At 37.8% G+C, this 23,290-nt stretch overlaps 1 protein-coding gene across 1 annotated transcript in view; it reads left to right on the forward strand.

Annotated features, from left to right (window-relative positions):
* Window positions 1-23,290, forward strand: part of LOC106022300 (A-kinase anchor protein 9) — a gene marked incomplete at its 3' end in the record, with an annotated part of 118,165 nt that overhangs the window by 20,354 nt on the left and 74,521 nt on the right. The window contains 7 exon segments of the mRNA XM_040735810.1: window positions 4,282-6,312; window positions 12,103-12,316; window positions 14,035-14,114; window positions 15,427-15,559; window positions 16,410-16,495; window positions 20,109-20,220; window positions 20,643-20,841. Of these exon segments, the coding sequence (XP_040591744.1) occupies window positions 4,282-6,312; window positions 12,103-12,316; window positions 14,035-14,114; window positions 15,427-15,559; window positions 16,410-16,495; window positions 20,109-20,220; window positions 20,643-20,841 (2,855 nt within the window).

The following is a 23,290-nucleotide window of genomic DNA, read 5'->3' on the forward strand; positions in this document are numbered from 1 at the left end:
TGTCATATCATTTGGAGCAGGGCCTAGAAACCCCTCCCCCCACCTTGTGTCTAGGCTGAGAGAGTATGCATCTATGAGTATTGTGCTCCCATAGTCCGTTCTTGTACTGGGGATAAATACTGACCCACTACCAGAGGCCCCATAGATTAACCAGACTTCCAAACTGACATCCTTGTTCAGGGGGTCTGGAACAGTCCTATGCTGGTTTCCCAGCTATCAATCTGAGGTCCATGAGCTGTTTCTGTGGGTTTCACCAACCTGGTTTTGACCCTTTTGCTCATCACTCCTCCCTCTCTGCAACTGGATTCCAGAGTCCACGTATCTGTTCTTCATTTAATTTTGGTAAGTAAAAGGTATCCAGAAAATTGTCCATTCCTTTGAATTTTCGAATTTTGTGGAGTCCAGGTTTAGATTCTCTGGATTTCCTCAGTGTCTGTTGTTAGGTCCCCCTTTTCATTTCTTATTTGGTTAATTTGCATGTTCTTTCCCTGCATTAGTTTGAATAAAAGTTTGTCTTGTTGATTTTATCAAAGAACCAACCCTTTGTTACATTGATTCTTGCTATTGTTTTCTTTGTTTAGACTTTATTGATTTCAGCCCTCAGTTTGATTATTTCCTGGCATCTACTCCCTTGGGGTGAGCCTGCTTCAATTTATTTAGAGCTTTCAGTCGAGCTTTTAATTTTCTAGTTTGACTATTCTCCAGTGTCTTCATGTGAGCACTTAGTGGTATGAACTTTCCTCTCAGCACTGCTTTCAAAGTGTCCTACAAGTTTGGGTATGTTGTGTCTTTATTTTCATTAAATTCTAGGAAGTCTTTAATTTCTTTCTTTATTTCTTCCTTGACCCAGAAATGGTGCAATTGCACATTGTTCAATTTCCATGAGTTTGTAGGTTTTCTGCAAATTGTGTTGTTGCTGAATTCTTTAAAGCATGATTATCTGTTAAGATACAGGGGGTTATTCCAATTTTTTTGTACCTGTTGAATTTCCTATGTTGCCAAGTATGTGGTCAGTTTTAGAGAAGGTTCCATGTGGTGCTGAGAATTACGTACATTCTTTTGTGTTTGGATGGAATGTTGTTTATGTGTCTGTTAAACCCAATTGGATCATAACTTCTGTTAGTTTCTTTGTTAAATTTCTCTCTGGTTGTCCTGTCTAATTTTGAGAATGGGATGTTGAAGTCTCTCACTATAAGTGTGTGAAGTCTTATGTGTGATTTGAGTTTTAGTAATGTTTCTTTTCTGAACTTGGGTGCCTTTGTATTTGAGGCATAGCGTTAAGATTTGCGACTTCTTTCTGATGGATTTTTCCTGTAATGAATATGAAATGACCTTCTTTATCTCTTTTGATTGATTTTAGTTTGAAGTCTAATTTGTTTGATACTAGGATAACTACACCAGCTTTTTTCATGGATCCTTTTTGAATGGAAAATCTTATCCCAAGCCTTTACTCTGAGGTGTTACTTGTCTTTGAAGTTGAGGTGTGTTTCTTGTATACAGCAGAAGGGTGGATTCTCTCTTCGTATCCATTCTCTTAGCAAGTGTCTTTTTATAGGCTAGTTGAGACCAGGGAAATTAAGGACCATTGAGTGTTAATTCTTGTTTGTTTTTGACTTGTTGTTGTTGTTGTTATTGTCTGTGGATTTACCATTTGGTTTTCTATTGGCTTTTGGTAAAGTGGAATTATATATTGCCTATGTTTTTGTGAGTGTAGTTGACTTCTTTGGGTTGGAGTTTTACTTCCAGTACTTACTGTAGTGGATATGTATTGTTTAAATCTGGTTTTGTCATGGAATATCTTGTTTTCTCCATCTATAGTGATTGAAAGCTTTGCTGGTATGGTTGTCTAGACTGTCATCTGTGATCTCTTAGTGTTTGTTTATCCATGACCTTCTGCTTCTTTCAGTGTTTCGTTGGAGAAGTCACGTGTAATTCTGACAGGTTTGCCTTTGTGTGTTACTTGGCCTTTTTCCTTTGCTTCTCTTAATATTCTTTCTTTATTCTGTATGTTTGGTGTTTTAATTATTATGTGACGAGGGGAGTTTTTTTTTTAGTGGTCCTCCCTATTTGGTGTTCTGTAGGCTTCTTGTACTTTCATTGGCATGTCTTTCTTTAGGTTGAGAAACATTTTTTTCTATGATTTTGTTGAATATGTTTTCTATACCTTTGAGGTGAATTTCTTCACCTTCTATACCTATTATTCTTATGTTTGACCTTTTCACGGGTGTCCTGTATTCTCTGGATATTTTCTGTTAGGGATTTTTGGAGTTAAGATTATCTTTGGTCCATGAATCTATTTCTCCTAGTATATCTTCAACACCTGAGATTCTCTCTTCCATCTCTTGTATTCTGTTGGTTATTCTTGCATCTGTAGTACCTGATCCTTTACCCATCTTTTCTATTTCCAGCTTTCCCTCAGACTGTTTTTTTTTTTAATTGTCTTTATTTCAGCTTTCAAACCTTGCACTGTTTGAATTGTTTCCTGCAATTTTAGGGTTGTCTTTTCTTCCATTCTTTAAAGGTTTTTCTCATTTTTTCTTTTATTGTCTGTATCATCTTCATGAAGATGTTTTTAAGGTCATTCTCTGCTGCTTCATCTGTGTGGACATGTTCAGGTCTTGCTGATGTAGAGTCCCTAGACTCTGGTGGCATCATATTCGTTTTTCTGTTGTTGAATGTGTTCTTATATTGTAGCCTTCCCATCTCTTCTGCGGGTGGGTGCAGGTGGGTGCAGGTGGGGTCTCTTCTTCTCCTGGTAGGTAAGGGTCCAAGGTTCTCTTTTGGTGGGTGCAAGCGGGTCCACTATTGTGATGGGTCTCACGGTGGATGCAGGTGGGTCTGAGGCCCTGCTTCTCCCAGTGTGGCAGCAGGACAAGCACAGTGCTGTCCACAGACTCCAGGTTGCTTGGCCCGCCATGGCGAGTTGACCCATGTTGGTTTTTTTCCTTATATTGAGGATGTTGAGTATTGTTGGATGATCCTGCTTCATCTTTACTTCTGTGAGTATGTACATGCATGCCTGGCTCAGGGTATGATTTTTCTAGAGGAGCCATAATTGTCAAAGGCTGAAGGCATTTTGGTGTTTTTCCATGGACTGTACTTAGAGGGGTACTCTCAGTGCTTCCTTCAGAGGGCTTTCTTCTGTCTGAGCTTTGACATTTTTTCTTTCGATGTATTTTACATTTATTCAAAATCCCTTTGAGTTCTGTTTGTCAAGGACCTTTGTGATATAATTCACCTGCCTTTGGCCAGTTCTGTAGATTTTATTTCATGCTTAGTATTTGGGTCTGAAGCACCTTTGCCCACAGAGAAAACTCAATAACAGAATCAAAACTCTCCCTGAGCCTGTGCTTCACTTGGTGCTTTTATGGGATTGTGATATGCCTGTGCTTGGTGTGGTCATCTGGGCTGAGCTGTTACCTACAGTTGTGTAATTGACCCCAAATGGGAACCGCACAAAAACTGTCTTCAGGTTTCTGTTTGAGCTGAAATTGTAGATCTAGCTCCATAGCTATGTATACTACAGTTATCATAGATTTCCCTTAAGTTTCCGGCAGTGAAATGAAAAGATTCAAGGAAATGTCTCCTATCATTGGGACACCTTCAGATCACTAGTGTTTGTGGGAATAAATTGAACTTCTTTTAAATCTTTTTCTGGGAGTAGTCTGAGAGTGCTTAATATTATAATTAGCTATCAAAAGCTTAAATAATTGGGATCTTAATCAGTTAACTTTTAAAGTGAAGATATAACGGGTTAGCAAAGATTTAGTGGATGTTTAATTATTATGATTATTTACTTGTCTGGGGAGTGAACTCAGGTCATCAGAGCCATCTCATCAGTCTGGCAGTCTTTTCTCTTCCTTCTTTTCTTCATTCTTTCGTGGCAGTGCTGGGATTAGAACCCTGCAACTCATACATGCTAAGCAAATCAGGGTGTATAGTTTTAATTTAAAAATTTGTTATGCTTTTATTATTTTAAAAATTTTCATACAACATATTATTATCATAGTCTCCCAATATATTATCATATATTCTCACCAACCTTAATTAAAAATTTTAATCACAGCAGATATAATTCAATATTTCTTCCTAAGAAGTTCTGAACTGCTGTTGATCTCTTGTTTGCTCCTAAGTGTCTATGTTTACAGGTCTTATCTTGGAGATAATTGAGTGGTAGGCCCACCAATTGTTTTTTATAGAATGATGTAAAAATTTGATTTTCATCTATTTTTTGTCAAAGTTACCACATATTGTTATACTTTCTTTTTTTTTCTTCTGAAGGAACAAGATAAGAAATTAGAAAATGCTAATAACAAAATACAAGAAAAGCAGCTAATCATTGAAACCTTGAACAAAAGAAAAATAGAAGAAGAGAAGAAAACTGCTGCCCTGCAGAATGAGTTAGAAACTGCTGATAAATTAGTAGGAGACTTAAAACAACAGCTTACAGAAAAGGACCAAGAGACCCAAAACTTAAAACTGGAGTTAGCCAATTGTAAAGAAAAAGAGAACCAGTACGTTTTAGAAATTAAACAGTTCATGGGGACAGTTGAAGAACTCCAGAAGAGAAATTACAGAGATAACCATATAGATACTGACATATTGCAAAGAATGGAGAAAGAAACACAGCGGAAATTAGACCACCTCCAAGCAGAGCTAGATGAGATGTATGGGAGACAGATAGTGCACATGAAGCAAGAATTAATAAAGCAACATCAGTCTCAGATAGAGGATCTTAAATCCCAGCATAAAGGAGAAATGGAGACTACTTTAAAGTCATATGCACACACTACTGTCGGTACATGCAATATGCATAAAGATTATAAAGAACAACTAGAGTTATTGAATGTGTCGATAAATGAACTGAATAAAAAATTGCAAAATACTCTTTCTGAAAAGGAGAACCTTAGTGATGAGCTCTGTGTAGTCAAGAGAGAAAAATGTGTGCTTCAGAGTCAGTTTAATGATCTTTTAGAAGAATTAAACTTTTTAAGAGACCAGATTCATAGAGCAAGGCAGACAGTATCTGAACAAGAATGTAAACTGAATGACGCACGCAGGTCCCTCAGCACAGTGAAAGAGTTGAAAGCTGAGATCTCAGCAGCATCCGACTTCCAGAAGGAGCTGGAGTTAAAACATGAATCAGAAATTACAAATTACAAAATAAAGCTTGAAATGCTAGAAAAAGAAAAGAACGAGGTACTAAACAGAATGGCTGAGTCCCAAGAGGCGGAGCTGGAGCGATTGAGAACACAGCTCCTCTTCAGTCATGAAGAAGAACTTTCCAAGTTGAAAGAAGATCTGGAAGTTGAACATCGAATAAATGTTGAAAAACTTAAAGAGAATTTGGCCCTTCACCACAAGCATCAGATAGAAGAGTTAGAAAATGAAATGAGTAAGAAGACTGAAATTATGCAGTGCGAAAAAGACAACTTGATAAGTAAGCAGAATCAGCTGACTTTAGAAATTTGTGAGCTGAGAGATTTACAGCAGTCCCATATTGATTTGAAATCAGAACAAATGACTCTTCAGATTAATGAGCTTAAAAAAGAAATTGATATCCTCAAACTTGAAGAAAAGGAAAAGCATACACTTGAGCAAGAAATTCAGGAGTTACAGCTTAAAACTGACCTTCTAGAAAAACAACTGCAGCAAAAAGAGGAGGACCTTCAAGAAAAATGTACACAACTTGAAGCAGAGAATAGCATTCTTAAAGATGAGAAGAAAGTCCTCGAAGACCAGTTGAAATTTTACACTCCTACTGACCAAGAAGAAAGATTAATTGCCTTAGGTTCTAGTGCATACTTGTCAAAAGGCTGTAACTGCCAAAAAGAAATTGATGCACTCACTAAGGAAAAGGATGACCTGAAACAGAAATGTATTCACCTCAATAAGGAGATCGAAAAGCAAAGGAATACATTTTCCTTTGCTGAAAAGAACTTTGAAGTTAATTATCAAGAGTTACAGGAGGAGTACGCTTGCCTTCTCAGGGCAAGAGACGATTTAGAAGACATCCAAACTAGGCAGGCTTTGGAGTACGAAAACAAGCTTAAAGCGCTGACCGAAGAGCTCCATTTGCAGAGAGGAAGCCCGGTGATGCACACAGAGAAGCCTTCTGAGTTTATCGAAGCCAAAGCTTTTATAGTGGAACCGTTGGAAGTCAGGGAGTTAGTTGAAAAAGATATTACAGACGGTAATGAAAATGGGAGAGAAGAGTTGATATTGCCAACAAGAACTATTGAACCGGCTGATGGTATAGTTGAACCATGTGAAAAACTCCAGCAAGAACTTTGCGCCCTCCAGGCCAAGCAGGTATGTGTGTGTGCTCATGGAAAATCATAGTGAACACACACATTTCACACAACAATAGTTCCTGCTTTCATGAAACAGTAATCCATATCCTTACTGGAAAGTGAAGGTCATCCCTTTCATGTTAGTCTCATTTTTGCAAATCAGTTGTCATTTTTACCTAAATATTGTTATCTTTCTTTCAATTAATTTCTCATTTTTGCTGCTCAGAAACTAAACTAAGCTAATCATATCTACATGTTTTTTTTCTTTGTAAAGAGAAGAGTTAAGAGACTTGGTTTAATTTTTACATTATAATCATTTTGGCTTAGTATCAACGATTAATTTTTACAGTTTCTTATACTGATGTTTTCTAGTATGAAATTTCAAGTTTTCAATTAGAATTCCACTACTGTTTAAAAGGAAAAAAAAACCCTTAAGTTTTCTACTGCTTTATAAGTTATTCAGTGGTTATGCGATTATATTTCTGGGAAGTGGAGCTTAAGGCCTGGAGTTTTCTGAGTCTCATACCTGAATGAGAAAAACATAGTATTAACTCTCAGTATAATGCAAGAATTTTAACAATGCCTAAGATGCCTTAGTTTCTTTCTGTTGCTTCATTAGAGCTGACCAGAAGCAGCTGAATTGTGGAGAGTACTCTTTGGCCACCGTTCATCATGAAGGAAGTGGGGGCAGACACTCAGTCAGGATTAAAGTGTACAACCACTGAAGGGTGTCGCTTGACTCCTTACTCACTGGCTCATGCTTATCCAGCTTTCCTCTGTAGCTCAGGACTACCTGCCCACATAATGGTGCTAGTCACAGGGGACTCCTACACCAGTTGACAGGCAAGATGATCACCCACAGATATGCCCACAGGCCAGTCTGATCTGAGCAATACTTCAGTTGAGACCGTCTCATCTCTTCTCTGTTGACTCTAGACTGTTGTCCAGTTGACAAGTGATGCTAAGACAGTGACCAATGATGAATCATTCCTGGTAACTTATGTTTATTAAATGCTGATAATAGGAAAAACAGGAAAGTTCTGGTAGGGTATCCACAGTATAAAAATGCTAACTGAAGTTTTATGTGTTTCTGTATTAGTGGAGTAGAAATTTACTGAATCTATTCCAGATATGCATATAGCGGTGAACAAGAGATAGAGTCTAGGTCTCAGGAAGCTTGTGTTCTAGAGGGGGATGTAAGTAATTAGTAATAGTGTTGTCTGTGAAGAAAGAGCATGTTAGGCAGGGAAAGGACAGTGATCAGGAAAGGTGTCTTGGAGGCGTTAGCCTTTGAACTGAGCTCAGTGTGACTAGGAGGGCTCTGCAATGGAGAAGCTGTAGCAATTGTAAAGATGTAGGTGAGCTTGAGGGCTAGGACATAGGCTTGTGCAGTTGGCTTTGGAAAGAGGTGAAAGGGAAAAGCAGACTTTGAAAAGGAAGTAAGAATGTGTAAAGCTAGGATTTCATCCTAATGAAGCCATGGGGAAGTTTTGTCTTTTATTTCTGATGACTGCCAATCACATTTATGATCTTATATCAAAGATGGAAATAATTTACCTTTACAATAACCTGAATAGAAGCAAGAAATCCAATTACTAATTTAAACATGTGGAATTGTTTGGAAAATATAATGAGTGGTAATTACCCCAAAGGTGTTAAATACCATTTTAATCTTTTAAATAGGAGAGGACCTGATTTCCAACTTTAGATGTACTGATCTTGATACTATCTCTCATTAAATTTAAAATAAACATGGCCTTTGTAGGCTTTCTTTTAAACTGGAAAAAACAAACCAAAACCAAAACCAAACCAAACAAACAAACAAAAAACCACACACACACACACACACACACACACACGCACGCACGCACGCACGCACGCACGCACGCACGCACGCACACACGCTTGAAGTATAATTTCTGGGTTTTGTTTTGCTTTTTTAATGCACTTAGCTTGTTTGCCTAGAAGGAGAATGAAAAACATCATAGAAAGTCTCACTACTGTTGGCTTGTGAGACAGCCAGAGGAGTGGCAGGAATTGCACATTTCTTACGCGGAGAGACCACGAAGTGAAGTGTGTTTGAATTGGAAGAGATTCTGAAGAGTAGTAACCACAGGAGGAACTGCTAGTCTGCAGGTCCTTGAGGGCCTATGTGCTGTACCTGCAGTACTTAACATAAATCTGATACAAGATAGCAACTTTCTAAAGAGGAAAATAAAGCCCATTTTTCAAGTGTCAATAGGGAAACAAAAGGGAACTTAAGAAGAAGATGAGGTTGACTTTGTCATTTGCTGTATAGCATTTTCTACAAGTCCCAACCATTGTAAAGACAAAGATGTATGACATCATTGGTGAGAAAGACAGCTGACTGTCATAAGGAAATGAGTTCAGATCCTTAAAGTCAAATAATGTGGAACAAAAAACCTTAATGTAGGAATGTCTAATAGCTTGGATGTGGTGGCAAATGGCATAATCTCAGCACTCAGGTGCAGAAGGGAGGGGATGGTGAATTCAAGGCTGGACTGAACCACCTCTTCCTAACACAGAAACAAGAAATAGCTCTGCTGATCATGAATGAAGTAGGACGAGACCTGAATAAATGTAAATTCTCATTTCTGAATGGGAAGTATTTAATAAGAAGCATTAGTTTGCCTTATGTATTTCCAATCCAGTTCATGGTGAAAATTTGTTGAAGTTTAATTGTTTATAGTTGATCTGTAAGGACAGATGTAGAAGAGGCAAGAATATTTTTAAGCAAACTACATGTTATATGACATATAGAAGACAATTCTAGACTTAAGTGCACCAATGTTTTATTCACATGTGTGCCCCAGTGAGTATATGTGGTGAGTGACTAACCTCAGAAGCCAGAGGAAGGCATCAGAATTCCCCTGAAAATGGAATTACTGTTGGTTGTGAGGCAGCCAAGGTGGGAACTGGGAACTGAACTTGGGTTTCCTGGAAGACAGCTCATGCTCTAAACCACTGAGCTATCTCCCTAGACCCTAAACATGCCACTGTGGTAAATACTATAATAAGTTAACCAATCAAAAAGATAAAATAGATCCAATTGTCTACATTTAAAGGAAGTGGGTAGAAAAAACTAGCAAATTTAGAGCAGAAATAAATGAATTCAAATAACCAAAGGGGAAAGTTTTTTTTTTTAAGATTTATTTATTTATTATGAATACAACATCCTGCCTCTATGTATGTTTGCACACCAGGAGAGGGCAACAGATCTCATTACGGATGGTTGTGAGCCACCATGCGGTTGCTGGGAATTGAACTCAGGACCTCTAGAAGAGTAGTCAGTACTCTTAACCTCTGAGCCATCTCTCCAGCCCCCCAAAGGGGAAAGTTTTAAAGAAGTTTGAAGGTTTATCATTTGAAAAGATCAATAGGTTGCAATTATTAGATCTCCAAGTATATCATCAAAGAAGAAACCACAAACAAAATGAAGAATGGAAATAAAAACCCAAGTACAGATTCCACAAGCATTCTAAAAATAAGAAATGAGTACTGTAAATAAACTCTACTGATGAAATAGAAATTACCCAGACTAACTCAAATAGAAATACAAAGCCTTAGTAAACCACTTAACCATTACAGAATCTGGAGCTGTAATCCTTTTCACCTCTCCAGCTAAAACTGCTGCACCATGACCATTGTACAAGTGGATGTCACCAACTTTCATGGCAAATATAGCTACTTACTAAAATAGGATTCAAACACGAAGGTGAAAAGCAAGAAAGGAAAGAAAGAGCCCATGTGAACTAGTTAGTACTGAGATACAGATGAGGCAAGAATGGCTCCAGAAGAGAAAATTATAGGCCAACCTTACTTATGAATGGGGCTGAATTCCTTGAAAAATATTGTTCGGTTATCCCAAGAGTGTAGGAATGGTTCATAGCAGAAGACAATCTGAACATTTTGAATTCCATTAGGAAAGAATCTCTAGAAGCTCATTTACAGTTTCAATTACAAAAAAAAAGAGGGGTGGGGGAGAGAGCCATAGGAAATCAGGAATAGAGAGAACATTTGCTAAGGGAAACTGTGGTTTCTAAGGTGATGTTTATAAGTATTCCCAGTAAAGGCAAGTTGTCAGCTTTGCTTTCCAGCAGTGTTTTATAGTTCTTAGCCAGTATTTATAATATGAATAAGAAATGAGAAAGACTGTGAAAAAGTGAGACAGAACATTAAATCATAGAGTAGATGTTTGAAACTTACACAAGACATTAAAGACCTGGTATACATTGCCATGGTCTGGTCTTCACATTCTTTAATGTAAAGGGATAGCCCGAAGGTGAGAATTTTTTGTTTTTGTTTTTGAAGTTTTGTACAAAGTACAGGGGGTGCTGTTCTGGTGAGGTAATATTTGAAAAGATACTTGAACCAACAAGCCATGACAGCAGGGGAAGCTCAGAAAATTCAATAATTGTTCTAAGTCAGTTGATTTTTGTTTTACAGGTGAGAAGTTGGGGGAAATTAGATCTTTACCTATTAGGAAAAATTAACTCTAGGTTAGTTAAAGGCATACATGTCAGAAAGAAGGATTACAACCTTAAGACCAAAGAAACCTTTAAGTAAAAGAACAGACTGAAAGGAAAGCATTAAGAAGTTTGATCCTGTATCTTTTGTGAACAGTACCTAAAACAGGGTATATTATCAGGGCCGAACATTGTCCACGTTGCGAACAAAGCACTATAAAGATGGCATAAATACATGAGGGAATACAAAGAACTTAATGAGCCAAAGATGAACAGATACGTGTCTCAAATAAGAAACAAAAATGACAACATAGAAGGTACTTTAGCCTTACAAATTCCCATGAGTAAAACATCATTTTATCCCCATCATTGGCAAAGTAACTCTGACTTACTGATATTGATTCAAGGGTGTGGGCATTCACATTTTTATTATAATTAAAATTAGTTATATTCATGAAAGAAATCAATTAGCAAGATCTATTAAGGTTAAACCTGTGTGTATCTATGAGCAGCAGTTACATTCCTGGGTAGATGAGGGTGGTCACTGGACAGAATCAGGACTTGGAAACAAGCCAGAACTAGTATTTCTTAGACTTCTGAATCAGAGGTCAGAGGACAGATACCATGAACTGTGTCAACAGACATTCCACATAAGTCTGAGAGATGCTGGGCAGCTCCCTGTCAAAACATTACTTCTTTGTCTTAGGTGCATATATATCATAATTTGCTGCCTTTTGATTGAAAGTACCCCAAGTTTACCAATAGCCGCCCAGTTGATCTCCAGAAAGGAACATGGCCCACTTGTGGTTCATTTATAATACACAGCAATTAAAATAAAGTAACCTGCCATCTATATGGGTTGATTTCAGAACGAATTTGCAAAGTAAGTGCCATTTGTATAAATACACAGAAATAGACAATATAATGTGTTTTTTACATGTATACTGGGAAATGATAGTAGACACATTCCAAATTTATGGTCACAGTTACTTGTGGGCAAAGAATAATCAAACATCTTGAATTAATTTTATCTCTAATGCAACTAAAGAGATGTAGAGGAAGTAGAATAAAACATCATATTAGGATTTATTAGGGTTTTGAGTATGTTGTTTTTTATTACATTATTTTCATTTTTAGCATGTAAAATGTTATTTAGAAAATAAAAATCTTGGGACTACTTTTCTTGAGAAACAGGTAGGTCAGCCCATGTTGATAAAGAGTAAAGCAGGTTTCCTTCATGTGAATTGTAAAACTCTGAAGTGAGGAAATAGAGGTTAGAGTGTTGTTTTTACTTTTCCTAATGTCTATCTGTTCACTCCAAGGCCGATTTAAAGCTGCAGATGGAAGCCCAACGGATATGCCTTTCCCTAGTTTATTCAACTCACGCAGATCAGGTTCGTGAATATATGGAAAAGGAAAGAGATGCAGCTCTTTGCAGCCTTAAAGATGAGCTTGTTTCTGTTCAAGAAAGAAAACTGGGCGAGCTTCATAAAATGCACCAGTGCCAGCTTCAGGCTCTTCAGAGACAGAAGACAGGTAAACAGCTTCTGACTATCTCCATGAAACAAGTGAGCAGTCCTTAAAAATCCTTAATTCTATGGTTCTGTGCTTGGGCATTGCTGGTGCACACCTTTAATCCCAGCATGGGGGGGGCAGAGGCAGGTGGATCTCTGTGAGTTCAAGGCCAGTCTGGTCTACAAAGCAAGTTCTAAGACAGGCTCCAAAGCTACACAGAGAAACGCTGACTCAGGGAGGGAAGAAAAAAGGAAGTTTAGGGATCCATTTTGAAGAGTGAAAGTTTCGGTTGTGTAAGAATGTAGTGGGAGATAAGGAGAAGAGTGTCTGATTAGAAAATTTATACCTTGAAGGAAGCTTAAGCTTCCTGCTGCTGATCAGATAGCCCTGCTGTGGGATTTTTAAATGGAGGAAGCAACAGTGATATTTTTCTTTACGATGATCCCCGGTGTGATTAACTGGGAAAACAATGAAATAATTTTGGGGAGGATCAGTTAAACAACCTTAGCCATAATGCCAATAGAATGTTGAGCTTGCTTTCCTTGAGACTGGGAAGGAAATGACAGTGGAGTTGAACACTTAGAGCTAAATGGTATCGTTGGCAGTCTATAGCATCAGTAAGGGTGGGAAGGGTTGAGAGTGTTCTTGAAGTTTCTTACCTATGTAACCGGATAAATGTGGTTTCAGTTAGAAAAGGGGGAGCAGACTGGAGACAGATATAGAATCAGTTTAGAACTCACTAAGCTAAGTTTGCGTGTTGACTTGGAACAGAAATAGTTGCTAGTGAGCTGAAAGGGGAAGTCTGAACCCAGGGCAGACTTCTAAGCTGAAAGTAAGAAACAAATGAATCCCCATGGAAGTGGAAGACCAGAGGCCCTAAGGCCAATGACAGAGTGGCATCCTGGTGGCAGCATGGGCAGGAACCTTGATGGGTCTGTGGGAAGGACATTGAAGGAGCCATAGTGGAAGCGGGAACCTATTGCTGCGCAGCTGCAGCTGAGGATTTGGTAATGTTGTCACTCTGGCTTCCTGTCACTTGGCCTCCTTTGGCTCCCATATTTATCATTAGAAATGAGGTGCTTTTTAAGTCTCCAGTAGAATTGCTCTGTTGAAAAAAGTAAGATTTCAAGAGTCACTTAGAGAAGGATGCAAGATTTTCATTTCAAGACTTCTTTGGTTTAATAATTTGGTAAGATTTTACCTGTATTTGCATGTATCATTTATGTTGATATGGTCTTCATACAGCCTGTCCAGTGTCTTCTGTTGACAGGTGATTATTCTATTAGTAGGTAATAGAGCAGTTTACTGAGTAATGATCACTGTTTCTGAATAGAGGAGAAGAGAATGGAATGCATTTTTAAAAGTTTTAATTAATTTAGTAATTGATTGATTGATTGATTTTTTTTGTGGCACTAGGGCTGAAACCCAGGGTTTGCACATACTAGTCAAGGTACCCTACCACAGAACTATGTCCCTGTGCAAAACCCATTTGTGGAAGTTTTGTTTGAGGTTTGCATTGATGTATTTCATGGATAGGTATATGGATGTATTTCTTGTGTTGGAGTGTAGGTCACTGCTTTACACCCTTTGAGACAGTTACATTACACAATGGAAAATAAATTTGGAAGAAATTAAAATGTGTCTTGTTTTAGGGAAGCTGGCAGTTGGATCAGTTAAATCTGACAGTTTTACTTACACATGTACATTGATTGGCTTACATGTGCTGTATCTTCTGCTAGGTGAAGACAAAGAGCCTTTACAGGTGCTCATTGGACGACTTCAAAAGGCATTGTCTGCGGAGTGCTGCTCTGTTTCAAAGGTAAAACGTTACCTTAAAAGTGGTTTTGGACAATGCCGGGCGGTGGTGGCGCACGCCTTTAATCCCAGCACTCGGGAGGCAGAGGCAGACGGATCTCTGTGAGTTCGAGGCTGGGCTGGACCGATAGCCTCCAAAACAATACAGAGAAACCCTGTCTCGAAAAAACCAAAAAAAAAAAAAAAGTGGTTTTGGACAAGAGGAGCAAAGTTTACATTGCTACTGATTCACTGAGCAGAGCCATCCACCCTTGTCAATTTTCCTGAATCCCTTATGTACAGAACTGTACTTAAAAAGCATTCCTGAGTTCTAAGCTAAATGAACACTTGGCTTTTTTTTCTGATAGCCATTGGGAACAAAAGGAATCCGTGCTAGGGATGTGACTTGGTGTATCAGCGCTTGCCTGTTATGTTTAAGGTCTTGGATTCCATCTCTGTCAGCACAGAAAAAGGACAAAGAAACTCTGATCAGTTGCGTCTCCAGAAGAGCAGATGGCATAGGCATTGCTTTTGTCAGAGAGGGGATAGTTAAACTTTCTGGAACACAGTTTGTTCATTGAGGGTGCCGGGGGATAAAATGGTACCTTTGTGGCTGTGCTAAGAAGTTACTATGTGCAATCACTTAACTGACAGTGTGGTTTAACTTAAAAAAAATGCAAGAGATAGTAGCAATAAACAATTGGCTTTTAAATCTTTCAAATCATGATGTTTATTTCCAGTTGTGTGAAGAGACAAAGGTAAAACTAACTTAGATGTCTTTTCAAGTCACGGAACATAAAATGGTATTTTAAATGATAGTGGGAATATTAGTTGCTCTACAGAACACTGTGCTGGATATTTTTTAACTTTGTGTTTGTACAAGCCACAGAAAACATGCTTGTATATTATAGACAGGACATTAGTATAATCTCCCTTAATAGATTATCATTTTGCAGAGAGGTGTGGCAGGCCTCTCTATTTGTCAGTTTTGAACTTCTCTGCTTGTGATGTGTACTTCTGGATACTTGATATAGTCATGAGATATTTTCAAGGTAGAGTGTGTAAACACCAACACTTTATGATATATTCAATATTAGCAAGAAACAGAAAAAATACATCATTTTGTGTAATTAACATTGTCAGTCTTTTCCTGATAAAAGAATAATTTCATGTCAAAGAGAAACATGGTTTTTCTGTAGATGGATTTCATATGTGGAAGAAGAGGGAATTAAGGTTCCATTCATACTCTTTTGACCTTTTGACTTTAGATTAATGATGTTTTAATAGTATTTTAGAATTCAAAATTTTAATTTAAAATAATTCAATTTTGTTAACAGACTCTAAATTCTTTTCTTGATGAACACCGTTATCCTTTAAAATGTGAAATGAATATAGAAGAGAAAGAGAATTCTGGTGTATACAATGAAATTCCAAGGTTGAAATTACAAGAATACAGATACCAAGTTGAAGGTAAAAAGCTTACCATCCTGTTAACACTGTATTTACTTTTCTTAACTCAATTGCTTATAAACTTAGCTTTAATCAAAACTTAATTACATAAGTTTTCTATCTTAGTATCTTATCTTTAGGCATGAAATTTATATGTAGTGTACACTTTTAGTCCTTATAGTGTAACAATCATACTATGTAGATGATTGAAACATTCTACCTTTCCTTGTTTCTTTCTCCTCTATTTCTGTATTTCCACCTATTTCTTCATTCTGCTTCTTTCTGTTAACGGTTCTCACTGTAGTTTCTTTTAAAGTCTTAAAGGAAGTACTGAGTTTACTGTTAAAATTAATGGTTCATAATTTTAAAAGTGAATAACAAAATCATTGAGGAGTGAGCTACATTAAGAAATACCCTTTGCCAGGTGTGGCGGCGCATGCTCAGGGGCGAGGCAGGTGGATCTCTGTGAGTCCTTGGCCTTCGAGTCTGCATAGCAATTCCAGGGTACCCATGGCTAAACAAAGAAAGACATAACTTTCTTCATTCGTGGTTTTAGGTTATTTTTGTTCTTAACAAATTGCAGCTTGAATTACTTGGTGTTCCTTCACAGATGTGTGTTCCCAGTATATTATTTTGTATACGTAATGAGCAACCTGCCAATAAGTAGCTACAGAATGTATCTTGGGATGAAGTTTTCAAGTTAATGTTATACCACTTATTTCACAGTATGACTTTTATAAATTTTTTTTATAGATAATTAACCTTTGTCAATGCCAGAAGGTTTTCTAAAGTTGTAATTAGGTAAATCATAATTTTTACAAAGGTAAACTTGTACTGTGGAGTGAAATTATTATAATTGTTTTTCATCCAGATTTTCAACATAATATGGAAAATTTTCTGAGTAAAGTCACAGATGAACACAGCAAGCTTGTGACACTACAGATGCAGTTAAGCAAGGTCTGTGGGGTAGAAAATATGGTGTTTGTCTTTATCTTATTATACGCTGTTCTGTCAGACAAGAAGTTCTAAAATAAAGGCTAGTAGAAATACAGTAACCATTTATATGTTTCTCTTAGAGCATTTATATCAGTCAGCTGAAAAAATTTAGAGAAATTGAGTAATCTGTAACTCTCTGAGATGGTTTGTTAAGTCATGATGAAGTATACATAATAGTCTAATATTAAGCAAATGAAACAATTGTATTTAACTGAGTAGACTACTTGGTCTTTTTATTTACTGGTGTTTGAACAAACGGACTCTGTAGGACAGCAGTCTATCACTGAACTATACCCTCAGCCTGTTACATGTAATATTTCTTAAGGCAATGGTTCTGTCTTTATATTTTAAAGAAGGTAACTAGTTCATTTGCACATAACTCATAGTATCATCTGTGTCAATTTTCTTCTGCTATTGATATTTCATAATGTGTTCTTAAAAATCAGGTAAGATAATATGTACAACATAATATAACTTAATAGCCATATCACATAAATAAAGCACATATTGTCGAATAGTTATAGAAAAATATGACAAAAGACGCCTTCATTTATTTGATATAGTTTTTGGCATTCAGTTCTATTAAAAGGTTTAGGTAAATGTTCAAGATTTTTAGTTGTATATAGGGCTAGGTCCCATCACAACAAAAGCACACAGGCAAAGGCATCCTTGAAAGGACTGGAAAAGATGCATGGCCAGAGTCCCAAAGGAAGCAGGTGCACATGTCCTCAGTATGAGTATAATAACAAGTTCAAATTGTGTACCAACAGTGCACACTTGCCTCTAGGAGTCCAAACTTTTCTATCAAGGGCAGATAAGCAGCCTCCACGAGTGTCCACATGGACTAGACCTTAGTGCTTTTCTATGCAGCAATGTTGCCCATGCTAGCACATGGAGAGGTCTGTATTGGCATAGAGAGCTCTTTGCTATGTTTCTCAATTACTGCCAAGAGAAAAATCTCATAAACAGACCGTTGTAAAGACAGACATCTAGCATTCTCTCTACACTCTCCTCTGCACATTGAGTAACGAGTGAGCTTTTCACTGCCAGTTATCTGGGCCTTGTGTGAGGCTTTTGCTCTTTTACTCTTCTGGCTTTTGCACGGCCACCATCACAGACTCAGACGTATTCTTAGTGATGAAGGCCTGGCCTTACATTGGCTGTTTTTAGCCCTTCTACATTTTCCTCTGGGCTTTTATCCTTCTTTCTTCTGCTTGTCTTACTTTCCTTCTTACCCTGCTGCTTCTGGCTTGGTGGCAGGGTGGATGGGCTGCTGAGCCCTGATGTCCTTCTCTCCTGGACCTCCTGCTGCTCCACCTCCTCAGTTCTCCTTCTGTTTACACTCTACCTGCCACACCCTCTTATCCTTGCTCCTACTTTGCTATTCCATTCAGCTCTTTATTAGGACCACAAGGGGTTTTAGACAGACACAGTAACGCAGCTTCACAGGGTTAAATAAATGCAGCACAAACAAAAGTAACACACTTTATATGCTACCACAGCTGTGACGCAGACCATGCCAGGTCCTTTAGTATCAAGTCAGGACTGCACTACACCAGCTCAGGCAGAGGAACTGAAACTCTCAATCCTGGGCTTTGTTGAATGATTTTCCTTTTTCTAGTGGTACCCATCCTCCTCTGGTCTTTCTTTCTTGTTCCTGTTTCTTGTTACTGTTGGTTTAAATGTCACTTTCTTGTGCCATCATTTCTTGCCTTCCTAGCCTTAGACATTTTTTCCCTCTGTTCTCTGAGCTTCTTTTAGTGCAGATGCCTGGATAGCCTTCTTTCATTCATGTTTCAAAGTTCTCTAAGCATATGTTTGTATCTCTTTACTTTTCATTGTATTATAATTATTTATTTCTCTACCTCTTCCACAAGACTCCAGACTTTCTTTTTTTTTTGTATATATACAACATTTTCTTTAAATTAGAGTCAGTCTTGTTTTACATGTCAATCCCAGTTCCCCCTCTATCCCCTCCTCCACTGTCCCCCACAGATCCCCACTCTCACCCCTTTCTGCTCCCCAGGGAGGGTGATGCCTTCACTATGGTATCTTCAAAGTCTAAGACTCCAAACTTTCAAGTAAGATTATTCTGTGCTTATTCCTTCCTGTTAGTGTAGCACTTAGATTGCACATGGTAAAGACTCAATAGGTATTTATGAATGAATTGAGCAAAGATATAGACTATAAGTTACATTGTATGGTGGTTTTATTATTTCTCCTGAGAAGAAAGAGGTGAGATTCCCCTGTTTATGTGTCCTCAGGGCACTGGAGAACTGCTCAGTAAAGTGCTTGCTGTGCAAGAAGTGGACCTGAGTTTAATCCTTCCAAACTCATAGCAAAAATGGCATGTCCCATAATCCCAATTTGAGGGAGGTAGAGACAGGAGGATCCCTGGGGCTTGCTGGCCAACCAGGCTAGCCTAATAGAGAAGTTCCAGATGTGTTGAGAAATTGAAAGAGAAAACATTTGCTGTTGACCTCTGACTTCCATGCCCATGCACCCCATATAAATTGTATATGCAGAAACATGCGTGTTCACACACATACACAAGCAAGGAAATAAAAAAATTCAGGAGGTAGGCGTGTGGTAGAGGACACCGAATAGAGTAGTGACCAATGAAAATAGCCTCTTAGAACTCTTTCTTTCCTGCTACTGACTGGTTTTCATAGCATCCTATATTGGTCTTGTCCGGCAAGTCAAGTACTTTACTTAACTAGCCTTATTTTCCCTTTTCATCCAATATAAGCCCCTGTCAACAGGTCATTGATTTTACTTCTTAGAGCATAGATCATCTCACAGAGCCTTTCCAGAAAGTCATAGCTGTAAACTATTAATGCCCAGGTGAAATCTGGCTTCTTCCCCAGTTGCTCAGATGCACTTAAGTCTCTCCTCAGAGTCACTGTCATTGTATTCAGACTTCACAGGTGTTGCTTCTCCAATAGTCTTATTTCCTCAGCTAGTTAATGTGCTCTCTGAGGACATAGATGCACACATTCTCTCTCTCTCTCTCTCTCTCTCTCTCTCTCTCTCTCTCTCTCTCTCTCTCTCTCTCTCTCTGTGTGTGTGTGTGTGGTTGTGGGTGTGGGGTGTGTGTGTGTGTACCTTTAAGCTGATTTTGTGATCTTCCTTTCCTTGGTCTTAATGTTGAACATGCAGATTCTTAAATTTTGGGACAGTGTGTTTTTGTAATGAGCAGTATACTACTTGTCAGTTATTTACTTAAATCCATCATCCAGAGGTAAATAAAAATTATGTTGTCAAGTATTGATAATAAAAATCTGTTGCTTACACCAAAGTTTCAAAGGACTTTCAGTTTAAATTTCTGTGAAACATTTGTTTCTGGAAAGTGAATGTTTCTCTGGATATAAAAGAGCATTGCTAGTATAATTTCATTCCCATGAGTATGACAGTGAGTCACTTGTCAAAAGGAAACTAAGTGTTTGATTGATTCAGAGCAGTACAAGTGTAGGGAATTAAAAAACAACTTAATGCAAACTTCTTCAATTGTTTTAATATAGAATTCAAAGTCCCAGATTGTACATTTATGTCATCATTCTTCTGTTTTCAATAGATTCACGAACAGCAAACAGATGGTGTGAAACTTGAGTTTGCAGAGGAAAATGTGGCAGGAGAGGAATCAGGGATTTTGTCAGCACACTCTCAGGCTGGTTTACAGAACACTGGTAAATTTCAAGTTTATAACATGTTACAGTACTTTTATATCCAATGTTTACAAATGTGCTTTCCTTAAAACTCTGTGGTAATTTGATGACCTCTCATAGTCATCTTCTTGTTCAGTTTTCTCATCTTTAACTTGAAAGTCCAGACTCCTCATCTCCTTTGTCCTTATCATTTCTCACACACTATGTTTCTAAACTGTTTGAAACTTAATGATGTAAACTTGTTAGAGTTAGTGATTCTACAAACAGGAGGATAGAAAAAGTGTTCTTGAATCACGCTGGTTTTTTTTTATGAGAAGAAAAAGTTATTACTAAAGGCATGTTTTTAAAGAATCACTAGTATTTTTTATATATACAAGTAATTCTGCTTTATCACCAAGAAACTTGGATCATAGTGTGCCTTTGGTTCTGTTCCTATGACACAGACATCCGTTATGAGAGTGAGCTGTCTTCTCTGCCAGAGGGTGAAGACAGTAAAGAACATGAAAAGCAGCTTCAGGGGTTAGAGAGCCCTGTGGACACCTTAGAGCAGCAGCTGAAAGCAACTGAAGCTCAATATGGAACAGAGATCCCGACGGTTCAGGGAAGCATTGAGACCATCCATGGGCCGTCAGCACATCCAAGGTATCCATCTGTGTGCTGTCTGTCATGCATCAGTATATACAGAGAGGTTATTTTAAGACTGGAATATAAGTTCATCAGAGACATAAGAATGAATAAACAGGAGATCATTCTGTGACTTTTAGATATGTGAAATAAATGTGACATTTATCATAGGAATTTTGTCTATATTTTCATAAAGATGTTGTTCTGCGGGATTAAATAAGACAATGAGTGCACATTTGTTGTGTATTCTTCGCTGAGTCTTCACTACTTGATATGGCCCATACCTTAGCAGTGTGAGATAGACCATTCCACTGCATTTCTTTCACTTTTTTATGGAATGCTGATATTCAGCAATGTCTAAAGCAAACCTGCATCTTTTCAAAGTGTGCCTTTCTTAGCTCTCTCCATCTGCCTTGACTCCTCTTTTCCTTATACCTGACTTCTCCTCTATGAAAAATTCCTGTTCTCTCTGCTTTCACAGGTCATGGGAACCACACCATTCCTCACCACCCACTAGTCCCTGCTGTTTCGTGAGGACTAATTACTCTTAATTCTTCCTTAGAGTCTCTTCTCTATACAGTCAACTGACGGCCAGCTCTATACTCCTCAAAACTTCAGACAGACCACCTAACTCTAGTGCTATTCTGTCCTGCACAATAGGTCCCTGTAACCCCCTTGATTATTCTCACTTATGATCATTTTCATGAGGGTTTTTTTTGGTCACCCTAAATGAATTAGTATTGACTCTGATGAAGAAACATAAACCTGTAGGAGGAAGGGGGAATCTTGGGTTATTAGGTAGTTGCTTTATTCTAAGGATTTGTAAGTCCTTGCACATAGTAGGACCTTAGTCTATCCTTGATGAATGTTTTATAATTCACTTTGAAACGATGCATGAACCTGTATCTAGTGTTATGAAAATGGCAGGTTTATTCTGACTTTGACTACTCTGCTGTTATAGGACTTATGTATTCGTAGGCACTTGTCAGTGTAACCCTAGCATGATTTTCTATAGTGGTGGAAGACACTGAATCATTAAAAGCAGTCTTATTATTTTTTCATTCAAGAGCTATATGTAGGCTTTGAAGATGCTTCCTCATTTTGGCAATACTGTAATTCCCCAGGTTCTTTGAGTCCAGAACTCCTCAGATATTCCCGTACATCAAAAACATGGGAGATTCTTCAGTTTAATTTATACTTTTAAAATTTGTATCATTAGAAGTTATTTGATTATATCTTTGGAGTCACTCTCAAAGTGAAAGCTCACAATTTTATGTATTTAACAAGATAGGTAATGCACCCAACCCATAGATGGACATTTAGAAATCACTGCTGTAGTCTTTAAGCAAGAATTCTATGTGAGCCAGTCAGTGTATTTTGAACAGTCTTTATTAATTAGTGAGTAATCTTTAGTTGGTGATAACTTTCTCCAATGTGTGAAGAAAAGGTGGCAGTGTTGGGGTGGTGACCTGAGAACGTCAAAAAGCTGTTTGTTTTTTTTCTGCTTTTGGCCTTGTACCAGCTTACTGGCCTCTCTTACATTTGTAATTAAGAGCTTACTATCCTCCGCAATCAAACTTGGTAGAGTTTGAGAAAAACAAAATCTTCATTTAACAAATATTTAGTGACATCACACCAGAGCCTTTTTAGACAGATATTTGATATTGAGAAGTCCGTGAATTTTAGAGCCATTTGACCTCTGCAATAACTTTTGGCTGTGTCTGTGATCATGAATCGATTACAGCACTATTAAAATCAACAGAGACAATAATAGCCCCCTCCAGCCTTGGGTACTAAGCATTTTAGAAAAACATAAATTAATAAATTCTTGAAGAACAGTACAAAGTAGAGACACATGCTGAACACTACCCGAAGAAATGATTAAAAACACTAAAGACAAAACGTCACTGTGTACCTGGGAACCTTGCCTTCCTGTCCCCTGTACCGCATTCCCACTGCTGTTGATCATTCTTACTGTGTGTGTGTGTTAATATGCGATAGGGGAAGACCTGTATATATGTTGTCCTATTGGTTGATAAATAAAGCAGGTTTGGCCAATAAGGAAGCAAGATAGTTGGGACTAGGAGTTGAGGAGGATTCTGGGAAATTTACTCAAGAGTCGAGAGTCACCATGTGATCCCAGGAATAGAAGATGTGTCACGATGCTGTCCTCAGATAAGTCCTTATAGAAATGTATATTAGTAGTCATGGGTTAATACGTAAGACAGAACTAGCCAATGGGAAGCCCTAGACATTGGCTGACAGCATTGTAACCATAATTAGAGTCTTTGTGTCTTATTTTGGGGGCTAAAGCAATGACAGGACCCTGGTAGAAATCCCATAACAAATATGTTTTAATAAAATTGAGACTTTGGAGTCTTGTTTACTAGATAATGCATCTTTATTGACTTTATAAAACTAATGCCTGTATGCATAAATTCATATACTTTATAAAATGGTATAAAGT

The sequence above is a fragment of the Mesocricetus auratus genome, unplaced genomic scaffold (genome assembly GCF_017639785.1).
Source record: "Mesocricetus auratus isolate SY011 unplaced genomic scaffold, BCM_Maur_2.0 Super-Scaffold_100051, whole genome shotgun sequence".
NCBI classification, from domain to species: domain Eukaryota; kingdom Metazoa; phylum Chordata; class Mammalia; order Rodentia; family Cricetidae; genus Mesocricetus; species Mesocricetus auratus.